Source organism: Anser cygnoides, chromosome 11, assembly GCF_040182565.1.
Source record: "Anser cygnoides isolate HZ-2024a breed goose chromosome 11, Taihu_goose_T2T_genome, whole genome shotgun sequence".
Lineage (NCBI taxonomy): Eukaryota > Metazoa > Chordata > Aves > Anseriformes > Anatidae > Anser > Anser cygnoides.
In genome coordinates, this window is record NC_089883.1 from 1,481,362 (window position 1) to 1,504,430 (window position 23,069).

The window sequence follows — 23,069 nt, forward strand, 5'->3', positions numbered from 1 at the left end:
ATTAACCTGCTGCAAAACACTAGTGAACAAGAAGTTATATTTTTTACCTGAAGCTGGATCCATCTTGACCTTTCTGCCAGCTCTCACGCTCCCGCAGAATTTGCGCTTAGCCGTCCAGTGCATCCATTCCAGCTCACCCACAGACGACGTAGGTAGTTATGTATATACGAGTTTCCATCCTACACCCTGGAATATTTTGATAAGACAACCTTGTTATCAAGAAAAGATGACAAGTATCAAGCGTTTCGAAGAACTGCGAAGGGTTTTTGCAGCCCTCTGTCATTCCCAACCACCTGGCAAGCCCACCGAAACATCGGCGACCGCACGCAGGGCCCGGCGGGGGCACGAAGCGATTTCACCTCTCTCTGCCAGCAGCCCCCGTGGCCTGAGGAAGCCGGCCTCACCTCCACGGCACCAAGCGAGCCTGGGGCTTGGGCAGCGCCAGGAGCCAGCGGATCCGAGGCCGGGGGCGGGCAGCGAGCCCCGCCGGGGCGTGCTTGGCACCTCGCTGCGAGCCCCCCCCGGCCGCGGGGCCGCCACCGCCGCCTGCATAACGGGGGCCGGGCGGCGAGGCCGCGGGTGTCGCCGGCACCCAGAGAGGCTGCGAACACCGCCGGGGCCCCTTCCCTGGTGCCCTCAGCGCCCCCTCAGGCTCCCCGCAGCCCCCTCAGGGCTCCCTCAACCCCTGTAGCCCCCTCAGAACCCCCCCAGGCCCCCTCTAATCCCCCTCAGCCCCCCCCCCCGGACCCCCTCAGACGCCCCCAGGCTCCCCCCGCTCCTCACCCGACCACCAGCACCCTCCAAACCGCCCCCCCCCTCACCCCCCAGCCCCCTTCTCCTCCTCTCCCTCCCCTCATGGCGGCCGCTGAGGAGAACAGCGCCCCCCCCCCCACCGCCCCGCTCCGCACCTTTCCCTCCCTCCTGGCTGCGCGCCCCTGCCCGGGCGGCTCCGGCTCCAGCTCCGGCTCCGCTCCCCGCCCCACAGCGCGGCGCCTCCCCCCGGAGCCGGCAGGCGGGGAGCGGAGGGGGCCGAGGAGGGGAGGGGGGGGGGGGGAAGCAGCGCGCCCCGTGCCCGCCGCCGCCGCCGAGCCTCCGCCGCCGCCGCTCCTTCCCCATCAGCCCCCAGCGCGGAATGAGGCTCCGCTCCCAGCCGGGCTGTCCCCCTGGCCGGCTGCGCCGTTCCCCTATTGGCTCCCACCTCCCCTCGTCCTCTCCTATTGGCTCGGGCCTCGCGGCGCCGGGCGTCGATTGGCGGAGGGAGGCGTCAGTCAAGCCGGAGCCCCCGGGAGCGCCCGCCTCCGCAGTTATCAGGTTAGTGTTCGCCGCGGCGCTGGGCTCGGGGTTCCGAGCGGAGCTGGTGGAGCCCTCCGAGTCCTCCCGGCACCGGCCTCGGGAGGGGGGGGTCTGCAGCGGGGTCACCACGCCAGCGGAGCCGGGCACAGCGAGCGCCTCCCGCCAGCCGCGGCCATGGACATGAAGAAAAGGATCCACTTAGAGCTGCGGAACAGGACGCCCTCAGATGTAAGCAACGCCAAAAAAAAAAAAAAAAAATCCATCCCACGTTTTATTTGATGATGATGATGATGATTTTTTTTTTTTGGGGGGGGGGGGGGGGAGAGAGGAGAGAGAAAAAAAAAAAAAAAAGCATCGAAAACGTGCGGTGCGATCGGGGAGGGGGCGGCGGGGGGGAAGGCGGCAGGGCCGCTGCTGCCCTTGAGGTGCCTACCTGTGCGCGGCCGTGCCCGGTGCCCGGTTCGGGGCGGGGGGGGGGGGGGACCGGGGGGCGCCCGCCTTGTGCTTTACGGGGGGGGGGGACACGCGGACACGGGGACCTGCGGGGCTGCTCCTCGCCCCGCCGGCGCGAGACGCGTTAACGGGGGCTCGCGGTGCATGAAATAAAAATAAGTTGGTGCTCCTCTCCGGCGTGGTTAGTTCGCGGATATTTGTACCGGGCGCTGGGCAGGGAGCGCAGGCAGGGGCTGCGAGCGAGTTGCGAAGGGTTTTAGTTTGAAGTGCGTCTTCGTTTCTGTGCGGTGATCAGGCAGGAGAGACTGGGGAGCCATATTTGTAACTTTGTAGTCCTCATGAACGCGCCCTTTCTCTCTCTCTCCCTCTCTCCAGATGCTGAGAAGATAAAAGAAAAGAATTTTAAGCAAATACTTAGCGTTTTTAGAGGTCTGGTATCGCTGCCCGTAGTGTGAGCGCGGAATAAAAAATATTGCAAGAAATAAATGCACTCTCCACCCCCTCCATCCCCGCACACACACACACACACGCACAAAAAGGCTGGATGTGTGTGTGTGCGTGTTTTTTCTTGTTTATTTTTTCCCCTTTTTTTAATTTTCTCCCTCCCCTCCCCATTTTGCCCCCCCCCACCCCCCCTCTTTTTTTTTTTTCCCCCCCTTCGGGGCTGGACTTCGGGGCTTGTTGTGTTCGGCGCCTTCCCCGAATAAACGGCGGCGAGAAACTTTGTCAGGACGAAAATAGTCCGCGGCCGGGGGGGGTGCCCAGATGCGGCCGGGCCCCGGGCCCCGCTCCGGCGGGCGGCGGCGGCGGCAGGGCCGGGGCTCGAACCCGGGGCGCGGAGCGGGGGTCCCGGCACCCCCCCCCCCCCCCCCCCCCAGCCCCCGTTCCTCAGCCCGGGGAGGGGGGGGGTGTTGAGGGCGGCGGGGGCTGCCCCGGCCCCTCGGTGTCCCGGAGGGGGGACACACGCCTCGGGGCGGCTGGAGAAGGGCCCGCGGGGGTGCCCCGGAGCGGGGCCCGGGGCTGGAGCCGGGGCCGGGGCCGGGGAGGGGAACGTACCTCTCCGGGAGGCGCCCGGGGGAGGGCGGAGGCAGGCGGCTGGAACGCGGCCCCGCGGCTTTTCGGTGGCCAGCGCGACGTCTGAGGGGACAAAGGCGGGCAGATTTATGTAACCTGCTCTTTAAACTTTAAAAAGTCCTGGGCGAGCGGCGGCGGCGGGAGGAGGAGGAGGAGGAGGAGGAGGGCGCCCGCCCGCCCGCCCGCCGTAGCGGCACACGCCGCCGGCCCCGGCGAGGTGCGGCCCTGGCCGGCCCTCGGGGCTCATTGTTGGGGGGCCGGGGGGGGGGGGGGAGCCGCCCGCCCTCCGCCGCCTCAACCGGGCCGGTGCCGGGCCCCCCTGCGCCCCCCTTCCCGGCCGAGCCGCTCCCGGCCGCGGCTCCTGGCGTCGGCAGCGCCACGGCGCAGCGCAAGTAGGACGCGGCGCCATGTTGTGTCCTCCCCTCCCGAGCCGCCGCCGCTGAGGAGGAGGAGGAGGAGGAGGAGGAGGAGGAAGGCGGCGAGGCCGGGCCGGGCCGGGTGGCAGCGGCGGAGCGGGGCCGGGCTTCTCCCCTCAGCGACCGGAGGGCGGCGGGGGGCGGCCGGGCGGCGGCGGCTCCGACATGACGGGCGGCCGCCGCGCCTGCCATTTTGTCGCCGCTGTCGCCGGGCTCTGACAACGAGCCGCGGCGGCGGCGGCGGGACGAGCCCCGAGGGGTAAAATCACCCCCCCCCGCCGCCTTCTCCGAACCTTTTAGCGTTATTTTTTTTTCAAACCCACCCCCCCGGGCTCGGGGGGGGGCCGCACGGCCCGCCCGGGGGGGCGCTGGGGCGGGGGGCGCTGCGGCCGTGAGCCGGGAAAACGCCTTCTTCTGGGCAGGGCCCGGCGGGAAGGTAGGTCTCCGCTTTGCTTTTTTTTTTTTTTTCCCCCCACCCTTTTAATATATTTTTAAATCTTTTTAAGGCAGTTTTTTATCTTTTTTTTTAATTATTATTATTTTTGGTTTTACTTTTTGCGTCTCGCTGCCTCACGCGTGTGATGCCGGAGGCTTGTTCATCATTTTAAGCAGACCCACAGTCCAAAGACTTAATCCTTTTCCTTAATGCTTTCTGGACAGTGCCCTCCCCCCAAACACACATCTGGGTTTTGTTCAGTTCGGACTTATGCAAAAGCAAGCGGAGAGAGCCCCGGTTTGGTGGTGTTTCTCTGTTCCCCTGCAGCTGAGAAACATCCACCAGTGGGTTGTAAAACAGTGCTTGGTTAACCTGTTTTTTGTTTGTTTGCTTGTTTTTTTAACCTGTCAGCCTTTAGTTCTGTCACTGAGTTGTGCACATCAGTCCTGCCAAGGTCCGTTGGTCCATCACGTCCATTACAAGAGTAAATGCTTCTGGTTTCCTACAGGGGGGCGATGCCGTTTGGGAACGCCGCTCTGTTTACGATCAGCTTTGTACGAGCATTGATTACAGACGCGTGCACGTGCTGCTGCGCTGGGGAGAGCTAAGGGTGCAGTTTGAAGTCTGTTTCTCTAAAGTCCCCATTAAAATAACTCAGCTGAATCCGTCTCATGCTTTAGATGAGTTGTTTGAGCTTTAGAAGCAGGTCTAGTGCCAGGTGTCATTTATTTACGGATTTCTGTAAGTCTTTGGGCATGAACAGGACGGTTCTGTAAATTGCTTGTGTTAGTCTTTGTTTTGATAAATGCACAGTGTTTCTTGTGTGATCTGTGAACGATCATCCTTTTCAAAGTTTTAAGTGTAACATATATAAATCTTGGTGGAAATAACTGCACAAGTAGAAGTGTATTTACTTCTTCTGGAGCTTCTGCCCTATACGTGCTCAACTTTTGCCATACATCTCCTATTTAATCCATTATCAGAGCTTGCAGGATCAGAACTTTTTGTAAATCAAGGTTAGGTAAGAGGATGTCGATAAGGTGTTGGGGTTCTTTCTGCTCTTACGGACTATTTTATGCCTTGGGTTAGCTAATACAGTCCTCATGTAGAATACTATGTAATACTTCAGCTGCTAAGTCATATAACCCTGTAAGGTTACATGTTAGCTAATAAAATGTAATATAAGTGTCTCAAAGTGGATTGTATAGTAGCTATTTCTTCCTCAGACTCTTTTTTTTGCTGGGTTGTGTTTTTTTTCCTCACTTCGTTTTTAGATGAATTCATTGTTGGTGAGAGGTCTGGGGTTACACAGCATCAGAAACTTGGTTGTGGTTTTGTGTATGTTGGTGAGAAATCTCTGGTTCGGGTGCATGAAATTTGTGCTGTACCGCCACAGTTGAGCTTTCACATCTACTCCCAGCCCGGTTATTTCAATTTCTTTAACCCATTACATTACATGGTCACTTACGGTAGTGCACTCAGCTTTTGGCACTTTGCTGATCATATCGCTGTAGTCTCCTGTCACATGTCCCTGCCTGCCAGAAATTGGCCAGATACAACTTTTTCACGTGCGTTTCCTCCAGACCATCAGCCAGTAGTGGAATAAGCACTGACCTCCACAGAGAGGATGCTCACCTGGGCACACTCGAGGGGGTTCCTCTTCATTCCCAGTGTACGTAGCTCGATCAGTACCACGCAGAGGCAGTAAAACAAGGTCGGTACCGAGGGGGACTCCTTGGCTGCGGGACGCAGAGGTACGTTTTTGAAATGATGCACAAAACTCCGGTGGTTTAGAGCTACCATGCTGGTTCATTTAGTCTGAGGATTGAACGCTGCTTTTGAAAGGAGCTTTATCAGCTCAAAATTGTGACAGTGATAAAATACTGACTGCAGCACTGGGTATTTCTTACAGTTCTTCCAACTCTTTGTTGCACTTTAAAGCTTATTTGAATTCTGATTTCTCACTGGTTATCTGTAGGTTTTAACGCTGAAGGGAAATACAGTGCAAGCATCTATGCAAAGTGTGCTCGCATATGAAGAATATAAATAAAAAGCTCTTTCCCCAAGCTAGTTCCTTGGTGTGATGCTCATAATAACAGTAAAGAGTTTAAAGGGATACACATCCCTTTAAAGACCTGCATTTTAAAGAAGCTGGGGTACTGTAAATGGGCACAGATACCCACATTCTTATTCTTCCCCCACCTGAACCACCTATGGGTGGAAAGGGGATCTACTCCAGGTTTGTTACAAAGTGGGACAAGTGGGTTGCGTGGTAGTGTCTAGGGTGCCACGGGATCAGCACATACAAAGTATGCGGCACGTGCAGGTTATCGTGGATTTTTGTAGACTTCAATCATTTAACCACTTAGGTAGCTGACAGCAGGGCGTAAATATAACAGAGGTAGCTTTTATCTATTATCTAATATTAGCAATATCTGAAGTGCGGTCACAGTTACACACCTGAACCATACAAATGATTTTGTATCCAGAACTTTTTTTAAATTTTATTTATTTTGTAACTGGCTTAATAAAAATGAAGTAAGAAGAGAAATAGCTGGATTTTAAATGGTGTAATTGTACTGTAAGCCATCAGGAAATGCATCTTCTGAAGAAACAAGGTTGACGTGAGGGGAAAAAAAGCTGCTTAGTCCAAACTTCGTACGGTATAGGTGATGTGGCTGAGTCAAGCGTAACTATCCTTGCAGCAGGATTTGTGCACTATGTATCAATGGGTAGGATATACCTTCCTCAAAACCTACACCCAGAACTTCTGACAGTTTTAAAGTAACATTACTTACACGCAGGGATTGAGGACTTCACCTTAATTTCCACTGTATTTAAAAGACCGTATTATCTATGCCAGTGATGCATCTTTAATTGTTCATTTAAATGGTGGTATAATTATTAGTGGTTTTCTTCAATGTTTACGGCCCAGAAGGCTGATGTCGAGTAGCTCTTCCCACTTCGTTCTTTCCGTGGATTACTCCTTCCTCCCCCACGTCCTCCCGCCTTACAGGTACAGGAATTGCAGAGCTGGAGAAGCCTGAGAAGAGCTGGACCTGCAAAATACGAGTGGATGCTTGAATGAATGAATGAGACACGTGGCAGGGGTGGGGATGGTGCCCTAGGGAGGTGGTCCTGGCCTCTCGCTCGGCTATCAGTCAGACAAAACAGTCAGTAAATACGTCGCCTGTACTTTTTGACTAAGTTGATAGAATCGGTCGTGAAGCCCTTGCATATGTAAGGATGACCTTTGAAATATTAAAAAAAAAAAAAAAAGCCTCAGTGGTTTGCCTTCACAGCCCCGAGTAAAAGTTGTCCTCTCTATTGCAGCACTCACTCGTCCATTGGCTTGGTCTATCAAACACTTTCCCTCCAAAGCCATAAAAGAGCTAGGAAAAGCTTATCTCTTGCTGGCATGATTTGCTAACGCATTCTGCAGCAGCTGACATCTTCAGAGCCTGCTTTCTGTATCAACTGTTCGGCTCTTGAAGCCGGTGTTAATTTAAGCCAGCGTTCCTTCTTTATGCGCGTCCCTACGTCGTCCGAGGGCAGCGTGGAGCACGCGCGGCTGAACAAGGCGAAGTGGTTCAGCTCAGTACGTATCGCTTCTAACCGAAGGATTTTCAAAGGGAAGGTGCAATGCCATCTCTTTCGGTCCTGGTCTGTTGGCTGACGGCTGGACGTGCTGTCAGGAACTCGAACAAACCGAGACGTGGAGCTGCAGTGACCCGCGTGCAGCCACCCCAGCCAAGGGCAGAGCCGGGTGCTCAGCTAATAGGTGACACTATCTATTGAAAAAGAAGAAGAAACCAGCATCACTGTTAAATTTAAAAAGCATTTAGTGTAAAGATCGAGCAGTTTAATCACTTATGAGCCTCTGTCTAAATAAATGTTTGGGGTCTTTTCAGAGTTTTGCTGCTAGCAGGAGAAACCCAAATGGAAGCCAGTGGCTTGCTTTTGAACGGAACAGCTTTTTGTGTCCCCAAAGTCTGTTCCTGATTTATTAATTAGCGTGCTGCTTATGCATATGGCTGTAGTGACCCTTGTAAACGTGTGGAAGTGTGTTTATGTGACTCATGGGGTTTCTTGGCTGGGGGGGCTGTTCCTTGAGGAAGGCGGCAGCAGGTTATCTGCTCTGGAAGTTTTGGAGTACTGGAAAGGCTTCGTAATTAGATACGGGTGTGAGGTGCATTCAGAACCGCGACGACTCTTACCCCTTCTGCCGCTTATGTGTTTTACTTGGAGCAGGAGGTTTCTGGCAGGAGCAGAGTGAAGGGGCGTTGGAGCTGTGTTAGTTGCTCTCAGGGCTTATGGCTGTGGTGTATAAAACATCAGAGGGTAGAAGAAGTAAATGCATCGCTATTCAGCCAGATTTTTCTGAGCTATGCAAGTAGCCTTATGCTTCCTCTGAAGAGTGAGTAGCTTCAGTTACAAAGACTTTGAAAAGAAAAGGCACGTGTTTCCCCGTCGCTCTTGCCCTGCTCCCTCCCTTTTGCTGGGGCAGAGGAGAGGCAGGGGCCCTGGCACTGTGGTGTGGCCAGGAGGAGGTCCTGCTGCGCCCAGCCTCGTGGGAGCAGGCATAAACGAAGCCCGGCTTTCAGGTGGGGATCCCTAGCATGGCGCTGTCTTCAGCCTAGGAGTTTAAAAGGTGGCTTTCAGCCGCTCTTGTTGCATCACATCGCGCTTGTGTACAGCAATATTCAGCAAACTGCTAGAGCCAGGGCCGGGCCAGCAGCCCGCAGTGGTGCCCGTGTGGTCACTGGGTTGTTCTTGGTCCCTGGGCAAATGTTTTTTTTTGCTGTTCCCCGGTCACTTGTCCCAGGTGCGGTGCCGTGTTGATGGCCGCATGCTGCTTCTGGTGTTGGGGCTGGTGCACAGCCCCTCATCCCCATGGGCACTCCTTGCCAGCAGAGCTTAGTGCTGGAAGGGTGAGGTTGGAAAACTGCCGAACTGTAACCTAGAAAATGTTCGGAGTTTCTTCGTCGTGTGGTTGTTAATGCACGCTGCTGCTTCTAGCGAAAAACGTCCATGCGTATTGATGCTGTCGTTGAAAAATGCCAGTTACCTAAACCGCGTTGGTGTGATATCGGAAGTTCTTTTGTTCTCTAAAATCTGAGGGAATTCCTGGGAAAGATACGCAGAAGAGGAATTCAAATACGAAAGCTTGGGGTTACATCATTCGGAGAAACCCTAGATGAATTTTGAAGCCCAATGGTAAATTCACGTGATCTCATACAAAATAGGCAAGATAACTGGACATGGAGTGGGTTGCCGTCGGACCAGGCTGCAGTGGAAAGGGCTCTGCTCAGCGTCAGTGAATCGTGTAGTACCAAAAGGGGGATGGTTTGTGTTTTGTGGCCGTACTTTGAGCAGCGTTTCTCCCTGCCCCAGGATTTGCAGATTGACCAGAGCCTGTGCAAGGTACCTGGTAGCTGGCTAGGTGGCTTTCAGAGTTTAAGACGTACTGCAAGTGAGTAAAATCTATTTATCGCATCTCAGCTGCTCATAATAAAACCTTGAGGGGGACATATCAAAATCCAAGGTAAAACACTGGTTTGGTAAAGGGGGAAAAAAACCAACAAAATCAACCTTTACGGCTGTCACCTGTAGCTGGTGCCCATGAGTTTCATTCTGCCACGCGTTTGTTGGCCGGCGGGTCAGACGACGCCAACGCTATCGAATTTTCCCTTCCCTGTTAAATTCGTGGTAGGAAATACTCTACGTGTGGCTCAGTCCTCGCCCTGAGCGTCTCCGCCGGGCGATCCCGAGCTGCCGATGGGGAATCCCGGTGGCAGGACGCCAGGAGGCAGCGGGTGCCCTGCCACCTGCTTCCCTCCCTCCCTGCACGCAGGCAGCGTGCCAGGGGCAGGGGGGGGCACAGCCGGGTTCTGCAGCCAGCCTGGGGAGGCCGAGCAGCAATTCGGGTACGCCTTCATCGGCGTGCTCCACATCGGGTTAGAGGTTGTGCCGCGTTCCTCCATCTCCCGCCGTGTTCCACCACGAGATGAGCTTGGCCATGCTCTGCTCCGTGCTGGTACCACGGGGTGCTCTCGGGTGGCTGAGGATCTGTCCTCCATGCAGCTGGCAAATGGCGTGTTTACGTGCTGTCTTTATCTAAATAAAAAAATAAAGTCGGGTCTTTAGGTTACCTTTCGGTGACCATCCGAGAGCAGAAGTTACCGTGTCTTTGTGCCTTCAGAGCAGTTCTGTTAGCACAAGGTACCGAATGAAATGTTTTGCTCAAGCATTTTTGGCCTGATCACATTGCAGGTAGTACCTGAAATGAAAATTTTTGCAACGTTTAACTTCTTCCAGAAGTAACTTTGGGAGAAGCTTGTTAAAGTTGAGCGCGGAAAACATCCTGCCATCCCCGGGCAGCTCCACGTGAACATTGGGCTCCTTGCGAGCCTTGGGCAGTGTCTTGAGCCTTGTCAAACCCATTCTGCCCCCAGCAAACGAGAGCGTCTTGACCATGGGTGGTTGGCTTCTCTGGAGCTTTGAGGCACAAACCGAGTGGAACAGAAACCTAAGGAGATCCGTTTCTGCTCGAGGATCCCCAGCTCTGCGTGAGAACAGATCCAGAACACAGCGTAAGCACAGGAGGAGCCCAGTTTTTTGGCACTCTGGTTACAACAGGCAGCAAAGGTCGTGCTCGGTCTTTACCATGGGGCGATGCAGGGCTTTGCACACGCTATGTACGCTTCTGAGACAAAAAAGAAAACAAACCCAAAGACAGAAACCCAAGTGTCTTGAAGAAACGTTTGTACAACTGAAAAAAACAAAACTCTGCTTTCAAAAGTCCTTTGGACTTGGCTTCCACTTGGCACAGCAGGATTCCCTTCTTCTTCCCTCCCTGCTTTCCACAGCTCTGCCCTCCTCCAGATGAAGTTTCCGTTGGGTTAAGAAGTACAAAGGACTTCTCTCAACGTTCCCCAGCTCGTTTGGTTGGAAGCAGTGCAAAACGGAGCTAACGCCCTCTTCTTTACCAGTTTTTTTGGGTTAAAATGCTGCAGAGTGGGATATCCCTGTCCTTGAGGTACCATATACAACGTGCACTTCAAAAGCATCCCATCCGTTGTGCTGGAGATGAGATGTTACAGCCTTCCCTGTTCCTGCTTGTAAAGCCAGCAGAACGGTACTTGGAAATTCGCCTTTAATTGTTGAAAAGCTGTCTTCACAGCTGTGTCCTTCCACCACGCTGCGAAGCCTTCAGCCACGGACCTGGGTTCAGGACCCAAGTCCCGCTTCCCTGGCTCTCGCAGCCCATGGGCTGCAGGCTTTCTGGAAGCAGAGGCTCTTCTGTTTTACGTGCTGCTGTGGGAGTGTAGACTAAAGGTTAAGGCGCTAACTTGTGCTGCATGGTGGCCGTCCGTGTGTAACTGAATTCCGCTGCTCGCGCGCGGTGATATCGCAGGAGTACGGTCACTTCCAGAGCGTGGAGGAGGCAGGCAGGGGAAGGAGGGTCTGCCCCGTACCTGCATGTGCAGGGAGCTGTGATCTCCTTGCTGAGGCTCCCATGAAACCCAGTGGCTGCTTCCATGTGGCTGCCCGTGCTTGCCCCAGGAATAAGCTGGAGCCTCGCAGTACGCACCGGGGCTCTGTTAAGGATCCTCTGTGTGGTTGGGAATACAGCTCGATGCGGTACCCGTGCTGGGAGACAGCCCCCGGTTATCGAGCAGGCAGCAAGGCGCTGTGATGGCAGGGAAGTCCTGGAGAGGTGCAGGGGATGCTGCAGTCCGCAGCTGGCAGCACAGCGCCTTACCGGCAGCCCGATGTCACGATCCGAAGGCGTCTGAGACCGTCGGAAACAGCAACCAGGACGACCGCGGGACGAGAAGCCCGAGGCTCGCCATCCGAAGGCTCTGCTGAAGAAGCCGCGATCCCCCCGTGTGCACGCCTGTTGCCGCTGAGTGCTAAGGCCCCGATACCAGCAAACCGCAGAGCAACGCTCCGGCAGAAAGGCGCAGACGTCCAGGAAGCACCTGCGAGGGCGGCGAGGCCGAGGCAGCGCTGCCAGCTGGACAGCGCAGGGTGTCCCTTACCCGGGGCAGGGACGGTGCCTCGTGTGCCACCGGTGCTGCTGAAGGCACGGCTGTTACGGCAGGACCCGGCCGAGCTGCGCCCGCGTTAGGTTTTCTGCTAGGCGCCTGCGGGTGCCCCCTCGGCTGCTGAGGTGAGCGCGGCAGCGTTATTTGCGGTGGCTGGCCGCCTCTGGCGCGGTGCTCTTCCGCTCTTCCCCGCTACCGAGCAGTTTTGGAGAGGAGGGAGGAAAGACGAGCACGGGTCGTATGGTCTGCCTTGCTCCTAAATTGGTGCCCGCTCCCATTAGCGCTTCGAGTAGCTTAACGCGTCGTGGCGTCGGTGGCGCTGGGCCTGGCCGCGCGCGGCTGCTGCACGTCGGGTCAGGGCCCCGGCACCTCCGCCTGCCTCTCCCCACGAGGTCGGCTGCTGCCCTGGGTTCCCTCTGCGCGCCCGTACCCCTCGTCACGAGGGCTGCGGCGGGACGCAGCCGCGGCGCCTCGGACCTGCTGAGGGCCGCTCGTCTCGCTCCAGTTTGCGGGAAGGCCCCGGGAGGGCGCTGGCTCGCGTCAGGCAGAGGCTTGTTCTGGGATTCGGTGACAGAATAGGAGGGACGGCGCGTACAGAAGCCGCAGCCGCACTGCGCCTTGACAGGGCGTTCCTGCGAAGTTCAGTGGATGTTCAGAGAGTGATTCGGGGGCCGGGATTTTCCTGAAAATTATGCAGATTTCTGAATGCGGAGGAGGAACGGGTTTGCAGTCCCTGTGTCATACGTCTGTGGCGGTGAGTTGTTTCGGGTGGAATGTGGCCTCACTAAGGTCGCTTTGGGCTTCTCCTCCCTACACTCCCAGTTACATCCATGCTTGTTTCTCTGTTGAGGCTGTCCTGGGCCGTCCTCAAATAGGGCCCAGCACCCTCAGAAGGGGGCAAAGTTTGGGGGCAGACCTGCCTGGCAGCCAGCAAGCTGGAAAAGCGTCCCACTGATAACCCGAGGGGCCTCCAAGGGCCGTGCCTGCTCACCGACGGGATGTCGCTGCCTGGCGGGCTCCCGTTAATCGCCAAATACTCATCAGTCACCAAATAACGAGTCCTAAGGAGACGTGGGCGAGTTGCTGAAGGTGTCTTTAATACTTACAAAAACCGTCTGAGCTGGTGGCAGTCGTCACTGCGGGGGGAAGGACTGGCTGCGATGGCACGGGGAGCGCGCGTCGCAGTGAAGCCGGGAGGAGCCGTGCTTCCCTTCATCCTTATTCTCACGTGGGTGCTTGCCGTAGGATCCCTGACTCCTGGAATAAATATAAGGCCATTTTGGGTCTGCCGTGAGCTCTGCTCTGTGTGCCGTGCCGTCAGGAGCGACTCGGTGTGCTGGGGCACCTCCGGCCCGCGAGCCCCGAAATAACGCTGCTGGAGCGCTCGCGGCCCACGCTGCCGTTCCCTGATGGAGCCCTTGGATGCGAGCGAGCCTTCGACCCCTTGCAAACCGGTTTTATTCCCTGGGAGCTTCCCCATGGAGCTGCTTTGGCTGAACTCGTGCCTGGTGTCTCGGTTCTGGGCACGGCAAAGAAGAGAGCGGTGCGCTTCGGTGTCAGAACCGGAGCTCCTGAAGGGCAGAGAGCAAACAGCGGTCCTGCCCTGAAAGCAGCAACCTACAAGTAGAAGCCAGTTGGCTTTTTCTGCCACCGTGCTGTCACAAATTTCCTTCTTGGGCCTTTGCACGGGGCCGTGGGGATGGAGGGGAGCCGATCCCCGAGCCCCCCCCGGGAGGTGGGCGCTGGCCCCGCGCTGCCCCCGCAGATAACGGGGCGAGGACGGGGGCAGATAGGCGCAGATGCGCTGCTGGGAGGCTTGGCTCCGGGGTGGGGCTTCTTTTATTTCGTTTTTTAAATTTTTTTCCTTTTTTTTTTTTTTGGCGGGAGCTCTGTGTGTGTGTGAAGCAGATGTTTGAGACAGCTGAGTGCGTCTGCCCCTGAGCTGATCTCGCTGGAGGACCCTGATACTTAAATACTGTTACAGCAGGGAGATAGGCATATTTGCCTTTAATCAGCTTTCCTACCATCTAAATTTCAATTTTTTCTTTGGTTTGTTTCGCCTTTCAGTGGAATAGACGTATGTGGGAGCTGGAGCATCTGACTCGTTCCTTGGTTTCTTCTAACCAGCCTGAAATTCTGCTGGGAGACTTTTGTGTAGCCATTCCCTATCATAATTCTTCTAGGAAAATTGTGGAGTCTTGGAAAACGTATTTCCTGTCTAACTCCGATCCTCCTACTCTCAATGAATCACTTGTGCTCTCGTGTTGCTTTGGGCTGACTTCCCTATTGACTTCAGCGCTTGGGATTTAATTAGAAATGTAGGGATGTTATTTGGAGCTGTAAAACTACACAGGGTTCTCCTCCGTGCAGCGGCACTACAGCGATAACAAAAAATGAAGAAAATTAAATATTTGCATATTAACTGTCCTTGGTGCGAACTGAACAGTTGCTTCATGTTTCTACATACACCCTTTTTTGCAAACTTCCTTTTATCCCGTCCTCTCTGCGAACAGCAGCGTCCTCTTCCTCCTCCAGGCCTCGAAACGAAGCCCGGTGCTCGGGGCTGCTCCGGCGGCTGCGGCGCACGCAGCGGGACGTGGCGCTCTGGGTATTTATTTGCGTGCCGGGCAGAAAGTAACCCCCAGAAATTCCTCATTGGGTATGAAAACGTCTGAATATCCTCCCGTGGGTGAGGCCTTCCTGTGGAGTCACAGCGCTCGGGGCAGAGCTGACGGAGAGCCCAAAAAAGCCCGTCCAAGCTCTGCTGCTCCTGCAGGGCTGCCCCGGCCCTGGGGTGAAACCCGCAGTTCTGCTCGGGGTGGGGCCCGTTCGGCTTCTTTTGCATCGATGCTGTTGTTCTGTGTCCGTTAAAGATAGCACCTGCAAAAAAGGGCAGTGATGGTTTTTTTTCTTTTTCTCTTTCTTTTTTTTTTTTTTTTTTTTAAAGAAAAAGCCCTGCCTGGCAGGCCCTTTGCTGCTCAGGCCCGCAGGACATTATCTCACCCCTCCTGTTGAACCTCCTGGCTGCAATGGGGCAGGGGAGATAAGAAAGGGGGGTATGCTTCCCCAGCAGCAGCTACAGTGCCTAAACTTCCCCTGCCAGCGTCGTGTGGATCGCACCTTGTAATTCCCCAGGAAAGCAGTCACCTCCTTGGAGCGTGTCTTCACCTAAAGTGCAGTGGGGCAGCCCTAACAGGAGGGGCTGGGGCAGACTCGGGGGGTCCGGGTTAGGTTTGCCCGTGCCCACCTTTGGGTTTCGGGGCTGCCTGAGCAGCCACTGGTCTCGGCACGCCTGAAAAGCCCGAACAGTTCTTGCATGGAGCAGGAAGCTATTTTAACGAGCGGTGACACGGTGTGACAGCACGCTACTGGTACGGTGTCGGAGTGGTAGGTTAGTTTAAAAATCCTCTTTTCGTATTTTTTTGGAGTGCTTTTTGCCCGCGTTTACCAAAGACGGGCCTACTCCTAACAACCAAATAACTCAAGCCAGGATTAATGTTTCTGACTTGGTTCCGCCATTTATAGCACAACACGAAGGTGAGCGGCTGAAGCAAAGCCAAATAACCGTGTTCTTGAAACGCTGCTAACCTGGCATGCTGGCAAAATGAGGGCTCAGAGCCGGGAGATAACCTTTTGCATACTTGCCAACTTGATGGAATACCTTTCATTTTCGCCTGAGCTGTGTCGTCCTTTGCTTGGGAGTTGAAATCTTTATTCCCCGCGCGGGGGTTCTCACACGGGTTTTTGCATTGCTCTTTTTTCCAGGTTAAAGAACTCGTTCTTGACAACTGCAGGTCATACGAAGGCAAAATCGAAGGCCTTACAGATGAGTTCGAAGAGCTGGAATTCTTAAGTACAATCAACGTAGGCTTAACCTCAGTTGCAAACTTACCAAAGTTAAACAAACTTAAGAAGGTAAACAACATGCCCTCTCTCTCCCTCTTTGCAATATACTGCATGTAAAACAGTTGTTTGCCTAACTTAATTAATGACTGACCAAACTGCTTTGTGATGCATGCTTGCACTAAAAACTCAAGATGTTTATGTGCCTTTCAGCTCGAGCTAAGTGACAACAGAATCTCAGGAGGACTGGAAGTGTTGGCAGAAAAGTGTCCAAACCTCACGCATCTAAATCTAAGTGGCAACAAAATAAAAGATCTCGGTACAATAGAACCTCTGGTAAGTCGGCGCGGCGTGGAGCGAAAGAAAAACGTGATTTTGTGATGAGAAGGGGCAACGTGCTGGCGCGGTGGGGACGATATTTTGGGCTTTGAAATTCCAAACGAGCTCGCAGCTGGATGCCTCCGGCTCTGGTGCTTATCTCGCAGCCTGGTGCCCGTGCCGTGGGGCTGACACCCATCCGAGGGTGCAGCATCCCGGTGGGGAGTGCAAGCTGCTGCTTCCCTCTAGCGGCCAGCCCTCTGCCAGGAGCAGCCCGGGGACCTGTCCTGGCCCCAAGCAAAGTGGGGACAGCCCCCAGGCTGCTCTCACCCAAGCAGCGCCTTTTGGAAGCGCAGCGGCTTTGCACCGCGGTAATCCAAGGGAAGGGAATGACCGAGAGTCGGCCCTTGGCGGCTGGCTCGTGTCGTGGGTCTGTCTCCCATAGCCAGGGTCCCTGCTTGGACTGGATGCACCGCCCCCAAAATATTCGGCCTAAAATAACAGGCAGCGCTTCTGCTCGGGGTGTGTGGGGTGTGCGGGTGTTGGTAGGACCAGCCGCAGCGCCGTGCTCTCAGCCTGCTTGTCCCAGCGGGGCAGCGGTCGCTGAGCCTCCAGCTCCTTCCTCCAGCTTCCCACCACCTCTCCTGCTCGCTGCCATTACACTCCGTTGTTTTACAATGCCATTATTCTCCTTATTTCAAGTGCACAGGTCAGGTTTATCAGGCTGGCGTTCCAAAAACCTTCAGCTGTCAGTTCTAGGAGTGGTTCTTGGTACTACTTCCTAATTTTTGGTTTTGCGTGTCCTTGATTTTCTAGGAACAAAGAGTTTCAGCTCATGCCTGCTTCCCAAATACTTGCTCCTAAGTGTCTCAAGGAGCAGTTTTCAATGAGCCCATCTTGGCTCGCCTTTCCTCCAGCAGAAGAGGAGAGTAGGGCAGTTAAACTGAGAGAGAGGATTGTAACTGCTCCCCCTTTCAGACTTGTTTTCTTGACATCACCGTTGCTCTGCGTGCTAAACTCCAAAAGGAAGATAGTTCATAAGACCTGACGTAAATCCTTCACGGCTCTGCTTGTGCTTTTATTGCTAGTACTTGGAAGTGCTGCTGGCAATGCAGCCCACTTCCTCCAAAAAATAAATTAATTAAATATTTATAAAACATTTATATTTAATATATTAGAATTTATTTATAAGACATTTAATAAATTAAATATTTTTCCCTGTTCTAAGCCTTCTTTTCCATCTAGAATCAAAGGTGCCATCATCAAAAATTTTAGAATCTCTTCTAGTAAAAATCTCGTGTCTAAAGAATGGGCTGTTTCTTTTTCCACTGAAAATAGTACTCTGTATATATCTGGCCCCAATATTTTGCCTTGCCCTTTGGGGTAACTCGCTGGACCGCTGTTTATTCTTAGCTCGGTCCCTCACAGCACGTGTGATTTTGTGCCCTTACCTCTTCCCAAACCTCAGCCTTCCACTTGCAAGATGCTGAACTTAAGGGCATTTTCCACTCAGATAGCGCAGAAGCAGTGGCCAGGCGCTGCAGATTTCTGTCCCACCCCAGTTTAGGAGGCAGAGAACGAAATGACCCCTTTTGTCCTGGAAGCTCATGAACACGTTAACTCTGTCGAATTGTCTGTTCGTAGTGGTTTATTGCGACACTGGGCTTCAGAGGCTTTTTTTTTTTTTCCCTTGCAGAAAAAGTTAGAAAACCTGAAGAGTTTAGATCTTTTCAATTGCGAGGTAACCAACTTGAACGATTATAGAGAAAACGTATTCAAGCTCCTCCCGCAACTCACATACCTCGATGGCTACGATCGGGACGACAAAGAAGCGCCGGACTCTGACGCGGAGGGCTACGTGGAGGGCCTAGACGACGAGGAGGAGGATGAAGATGGTACGTGACTTGTGCTGCTTGGTGTGCGTAAGTTAAAAGAGCGATGTGCTGCCTAGTGCATTTTGCTTCCAGCTCTGACTTGTTGGCAAGAGAAGGGTGTTCTCAGCAGCTCCTGGTGATGTAAAGGAGACGTACCTCCGTGTCCTCTGAAGGAACGAGGGGAAAGGAGAGGGGCAGGGCCTGAAAGAACTACTTTCTCAGTCTTATCTCTAGTGAAAGATCGGGACGACAAAGAAGCGCCGGACTCTGACGCGGAGGGCTACGTGGAGGGCCTAGACGACGAGGAGGAGGACGAAGACGGTACGTGACTTGTGCTGCTTGGTGTGCGTAAGTGGAGGGACTGACGTGCTGCGTTTTGTGTCCAGCTCCGGCTTGTTGGCAGCAGAAGGGCCTCCAGCAGCTCATTCCTGACCGGTGTAAAGGAGAAATACCTCCGTGTCCTCTGAGGGAACGAGGGGAAAGGAGACGGGCAGGGCTTGAGAGAGGTTCTGAGTCTTACTTCTAGTGAACAATGGGGAGAGAAAGGGTGGTAGGAGAAAGGGGCCAGGAGGAGGAGTAAGATGAGCAGTGAGATGCTGGAAATGTTCAGGGAACAGTAAACATCGGGGGATGAGTACAAAAGGGAGAAATGGGTAAGAGAAGATGAGATGCAAACAAACGCTGCAGGAACCACACGATCAGGGAAGCCACGTGTGGTTGTGTAGACCCTGATGGAGGAGGGCAGAGTGGAGAAGCAGAGTGGGCATAGGACAAAGTGGTTGAGTGGAGGAATCGAGTAGAGGAGCCAAGGCATTACTAGGAGGGTATAGCTTATCCATGAAGAGAAAGGGAACTGGTTGGAATGGGGTGGAAGAGAGGAGAGGGTAAGTGCTGACGTTTTCCTGGGGCAAGCTCTGTGAAAGGCAGTAATGAAGCAGCGAGCACCTTTTTAATGCTAGGAAAGTGAACTGTGCGTCCTAGTGCATGTAGGTGCCGTTCTGCCTCCCTGGCAGGCTGCACTCGGAGGCATCAGTGTGCTGGCTGGATGGGCGTCAGGCTGAGTTTGGGGAATTTGCTAGACTCTTCAAACCCAGCTGCGCAGCAAAAGCAGAATAGCTGGACTTGCACTTTTCCCTCGAGTGCTGAATGCGAGCCCTGGTGAAAGGGGCGAGCGCCGCAGCGGTGCCAGGCAGAGGGGTGCTGTCATCCAGCAGCGCAGAAATTCAGCAGGGGTGGGTTCTTTTCCTCGGAGCACAAGTCTGAGCCTGTGTTGCAATGCGTGAAAAAGCTCCAAAACGCCATTCCCACAGCATGGAAAACATTCCTGGTTTGTTGCTTGGGCTCGTTGAGTTTGCAGCCAAGAGGAAAGTGCTTAAATGCACGTGGTGGCTCGTGTGTGACCCTTCTGTATTGCTCTGGTAGCATAAAGGCGAGGAGCATCCCCCGGGGAGGGCTCCCAGAGCATGGCTGGCTTGTAAAGTTGTGCCCTGTCTCTGCTGGGAGCAGATGGACACTTGCAGACGAAGAGCTGCAAATGTCCCACGGGCTCTGAAATGCACGTCAGTGGTGGGAGCTGGAGCAGCTGAAGCACTCCTGAGGCTGCTGTGACTTTGTCAGGGCCCTGCAGCAGCTCTGACCACGGGCACAGCTGCCACATTGCCCCGTCGCTTGGCTGAAGAGGCACGGGACTTTGCCCAGCCCTGCCTAGCAGCTGCAGAGCTGCCTTTAATTCTGCGCTGCCTCAAAGCGATGCTCTCAGTTCGCTCCCCGTGTTGGTAGGAGCTTCCATGTCAGATGGCAATGTTGGGAAAAAAAATAAACTTTTAAGTGTCTGAGTGGTTAATCTTGTTTGACTGTGTAGAAGAGGAGTATGATGATGACGCTCAGGTAGTAGAAGACGAAGAAGATGAGGAGGAAGAGGAGGAAGGAGAAGAGGAGGACGTAAGCGGAGAAGAGGAGGTAAGGATTTTACGCAGCTAATAACGGGTGTGGAGTGAACGCTAACGGGGAATAGTTGGGCAAGAAACGGATCAAAGACCGGAGGGTTTTGGTACGGGATGCGCGTGCTTGCTTTTTTAACCTGAGAAGCGTCACAGGGGGTGGCTTTGAGGCGCGCCTGTCTATGAGCCAGCTGCCATCTAGTGACCGCTGACATGAAATCATTTCTGCTGCCTGGGCTGGTGCCAGTGCCGCCAGGAACGTCTGCAGGCCTAGCGTGGGGGCCTCTGGAGGGCTGGATTTACACACAGAGAGTGGTACCCGAATTACCGACCCCGTGCTCCGAGACCGAGGTTCCTCCTGTACCTGCGTCTTGTGGTTCTTCGGGATGCTTGAATTCGTAGTGGAGTCCAGCTGCTGCGTGTGAGCTGGTCGCGTTCTGCTGGGACTTCACCCTTAGCAGAACCACGGGGAATGGGGCTAAAATATCTGTTGAAGGCCAGCCTCCCAGAACCTGGAGCTGTCCGCTCATCTTGCACCTCTCCTTACCCCCAGAGCACGCGCCTGCTCCCACTGGGCGACCACCCGTAGCAATCACCGCGTTTTGCTAAGCTCAGGACGTCATAGCAAAATTTGCAGCTTCATGGCAGCTGAACTGTGAAACCATTTACTTGCTGAGGAGTGGAAGCTAGAAGTGGCTGCTACAGCCTTCTGCAATGAAACATGGGCCGGAGTCCAGTTATGCTGCTGCAAAAAAACTCCAGCAACTACACTTATATAAGTGTGTGGGAAGTGTCTGCCTTCTTGTTTGCTTTTTGTTTAAGATGCTTCAAGGACTTTTTCTCTCTGTTGTAAAATGCTGTTGGATATTGCCAAATTGTGAAAGGTTCTGAGCTGAAACCAACTTTTTAAATATCTTTTTTTTTTCTTTAATCTAGGAGGATGAAGAAGGCTATAACGATGGTGAGGTAGATGATGACGAAGACGAAGAAGAGCCCGGTACGGCAGTAATCCAGTTTTTTCCTAGAGATTAAATATATATATGTATATATGTATATATATATAAAGCAGGCTCATGTTTTTATTCCTGCTCCTTTGATAGCAAGCCAGTTGCCAAAGTAGAAGCTTGTTGAACTTGTTCAGCTTCTCAGCAACATGTGGGAGCACCCGTATAATTCAAGTTGTGTTTTATTTTTCAGATGAAGAACGGGGACAGAAGAGAAAACGAGAACCTGAAGACGAAGGGGATGAAGATGACTAAACTGAATAACCTATTTTGAAAATTTCCTATTGTGATTTGACTGTTTTTACCCTGTATTTCCCCTCCCCACACCCCCAACCTTTTTTTTCTTTTTTTTTTTTTTTTTTTCTGATTGTAATGTTGCTGTGGGAACGAGAGGGAGAAGCAGACTGGGTGGGCAAGGGAATAAAATACTATTTTTACTGCCACTCCTCCTCCTATTCATTTTAAATTTTTTCTTTTTGTCCCTCTCTTAGTCCCTGTAACTGCAATAGTAAGTATAAACCAAGTGGTAATTTGTTTCTTATTATTGGAGTGGATAGTTGGACATCTTTCAAAAGAAAAAAAAAAAGTTAAGATCAGTGGATGATACCCCAAATACACATATTCTGTTCTGAGACAGCCGAATATCCTTGGTTGTTGGGATTTTCCACCGCTGCCAGTCACTAAATACGTTGTAAGCATTTTTGGGGGATGCTTCAAATCTGGGCAAAGCGTCCCTCCACAGCAACAGGTGTGAGAATGGCATATTGATAAAGTGATTTCTTTGTTGCCTGTCCGTGAATGACTGCCATTTTCAGCCAATGCTTTCCCTGCTTTTGTAGGTACCTTTTCTTTTGCTGTTTGTAAATAGTGACCAAATGTTTTTTTTTTTGTTTTGTTTTGTTTTCTTTTTTGTTTGTTTTTTGTTTTGTTTTGTTTTGGGGTGTTCCTTTGGATCTGGTTTGTGGGGTGAATTTGCAATCCCCTCCTTCCCCATGTGTTGTGTTTTTTCCTTTGTTTGTTTTGTTGCTTTTTTTTTTTTTTTTGGCTAGGGTATAGCCAATACACTGAAAATGGCAGGCATTTAAATATATATATAAATATATATAAAAAGTGTTCCTAATTCCTGAGTTACTAGTGAAATGAATTTGACAATTGTAATAAAAAAATGTTTCAACCCTTTTAAATAAGGTGTGTACTATTTTGGTCTGTAATATATAACACCTAGTCAATTTTAAGTGATGAGAAACTACTTCCACTTGTGCTATATACTTTGAAAATTTTTACAAACCTAAATACAGGAGGCAGTTCAGCATGTAGGGTAGGAGGTTTCTTTTCATACACTCAAGCACGAGATACTAATACAAAATTGTATTTTCTTACCTAGTGGAAGTCAGTAAAATGACTGAAAATACCTAGTGAATGTACAGTTTTACTTTCATATCCCTCTTTAAAATAGCTTTAGAAGTGACTTGTATTTCCTAGTCAATATTTCATCTGTATAAATACATTTGCAACAGTTTTTTTTTTTTTTTTCCCAGAAGAGCCAAACTTTGAGTTTTATGTCTGTTTGTCATTGATGAATTTCAATAAATCTTTTTATACAATTTTTTCTGTGGCTTATTTGAGTAAAATGGGCCACTGGGAATGAATTGCATAGCTTTTTAAGAAGGCATTCAGTAAGTTATCCTGGTAAATTCCCCGATATTTTTAGTGGCTTGATCATACGTTTTGCTCTGCAAAACTACCCTTAGCCACGGTTGGGTGCAACCAAGGGAGAGGTTTACGGCTTTAGTGTAAATAACAGCGTGCCATTTTTCTTTCAGAAGCAGCGTTTTTTTTTTTTCCCTGCGTTACCACCGCGAATATTACGCTTGGCGTGTTCGTTTCTGCTGCCTGTTTAATCCTGTCCCTGTTTACCCAGGCCCAGAGGAAAAGCCTTGATTTCGAGCGAGATCCCACGGTTCCTGCGAGCCCCGGGGCATGTGGCTGGGACCTGGGCTACGGCACCCGCCACCCCCTGGGGCAGTTGCTGCCAGTCGAAGCTAAGTCTGTGCGTTTTCCTCTTGTCGGTGAGCAGTGTGTTAGGGGTGAGGGGTGTAGTGGGCATTAAAAGTCCTGCCTACGTGCCGTGCCGGAGAGCGAGACGCTGCGGAAGGTCGCATGCTGCTCCTCCGTCCTCGCATCGCTTTGCAAAGGTTTGTCTTTCTGTAGGTGTGCTGCTGGTTTGTGGGTTGGTTGGATTTAAAAAAAATATATATATATTTTTTTGAGAACCAGGTAAACTGGTGCTCCCTCCCCAGCTGGGGCCTGCCGCTGTGAAACCGAGCCCCGAAACGGGCAGGGCAGGTCACAAATAGCAGCACAGAG

The 23,069-nt window shown here is 52.7% G+C and overlaps 2 protein-coding genes across 19 annotated transcripts in view; one reads left to right on the plus strand and one right to left on the minus strand.

The window, feature by feature from the left end:
- LOC106043658 (uncharacterized) overlaps positions 1-1,333 on the minus strand; it is a 23,442-nt gene extending 22,109 nt beyond the window's left edge. For 10 of the 16 annotated variants that reach the window (XM_067003514.1, XM_067003513.1, XM_067003512.1 and 7 more), the window contains exons 1-2: positions 909-1,132; positions 48-186 (exon numbers count right to left, since the gene is read on the minus strand). The gene's annotated coding sequence lies outside the window, so the exon portion shown is untranslated. Of the gene's footprint in view, positions 1-47; positions 187-908; positions 1,166-1,198 lie in introns of those variants that run through there. The other 6 variants (XR_010834097.1, XR_010834096.1, XR_010834094.1 and 3 more) reach the window with 5 other exon arrangements.
- ANP32A (acidic nuclear phosphoprotein 32 family member A) lies at positions 1,327-22,306 on the plus strand. Of its 3 annotated transcripts, none has more exons than XM_067003500.1 (8): positions 1,327-1,521; positions 15,489-15,638; positions 15,780-15,902; positions 17,581-17,779; positions 17,981-18,079; positions 19,620-19,717; positions 20,635-20,695; positions 20,896-22,306. In XM_067003500.1, the coding sequence occupies exons 1-8, from the start codon at positions 1,468-1,470 to the stop codon at positions 20,955-20,957; spliced, it is 846 nt and encodes a 281-aa protein (XP_066859601.1). In that variant the 5' UTR covers positions 1,327-1,467; the 3' UTR covers positions 20,958-22,306. The 3 variants fall into 3 exon arrangements, with proteins under 3 accessions (XP_066859601.1, XP_066859602.1, XP_066859603.1); XM_067003501.1 differs by having other exon boundaries at positions 17,993-18,079; XM_067003502.1 differs by lacking the exon at positions 17,981-18,079.
- The last annotated feature ends 763 nt before the right edge of the window (positions 22,307-23,069 follow it).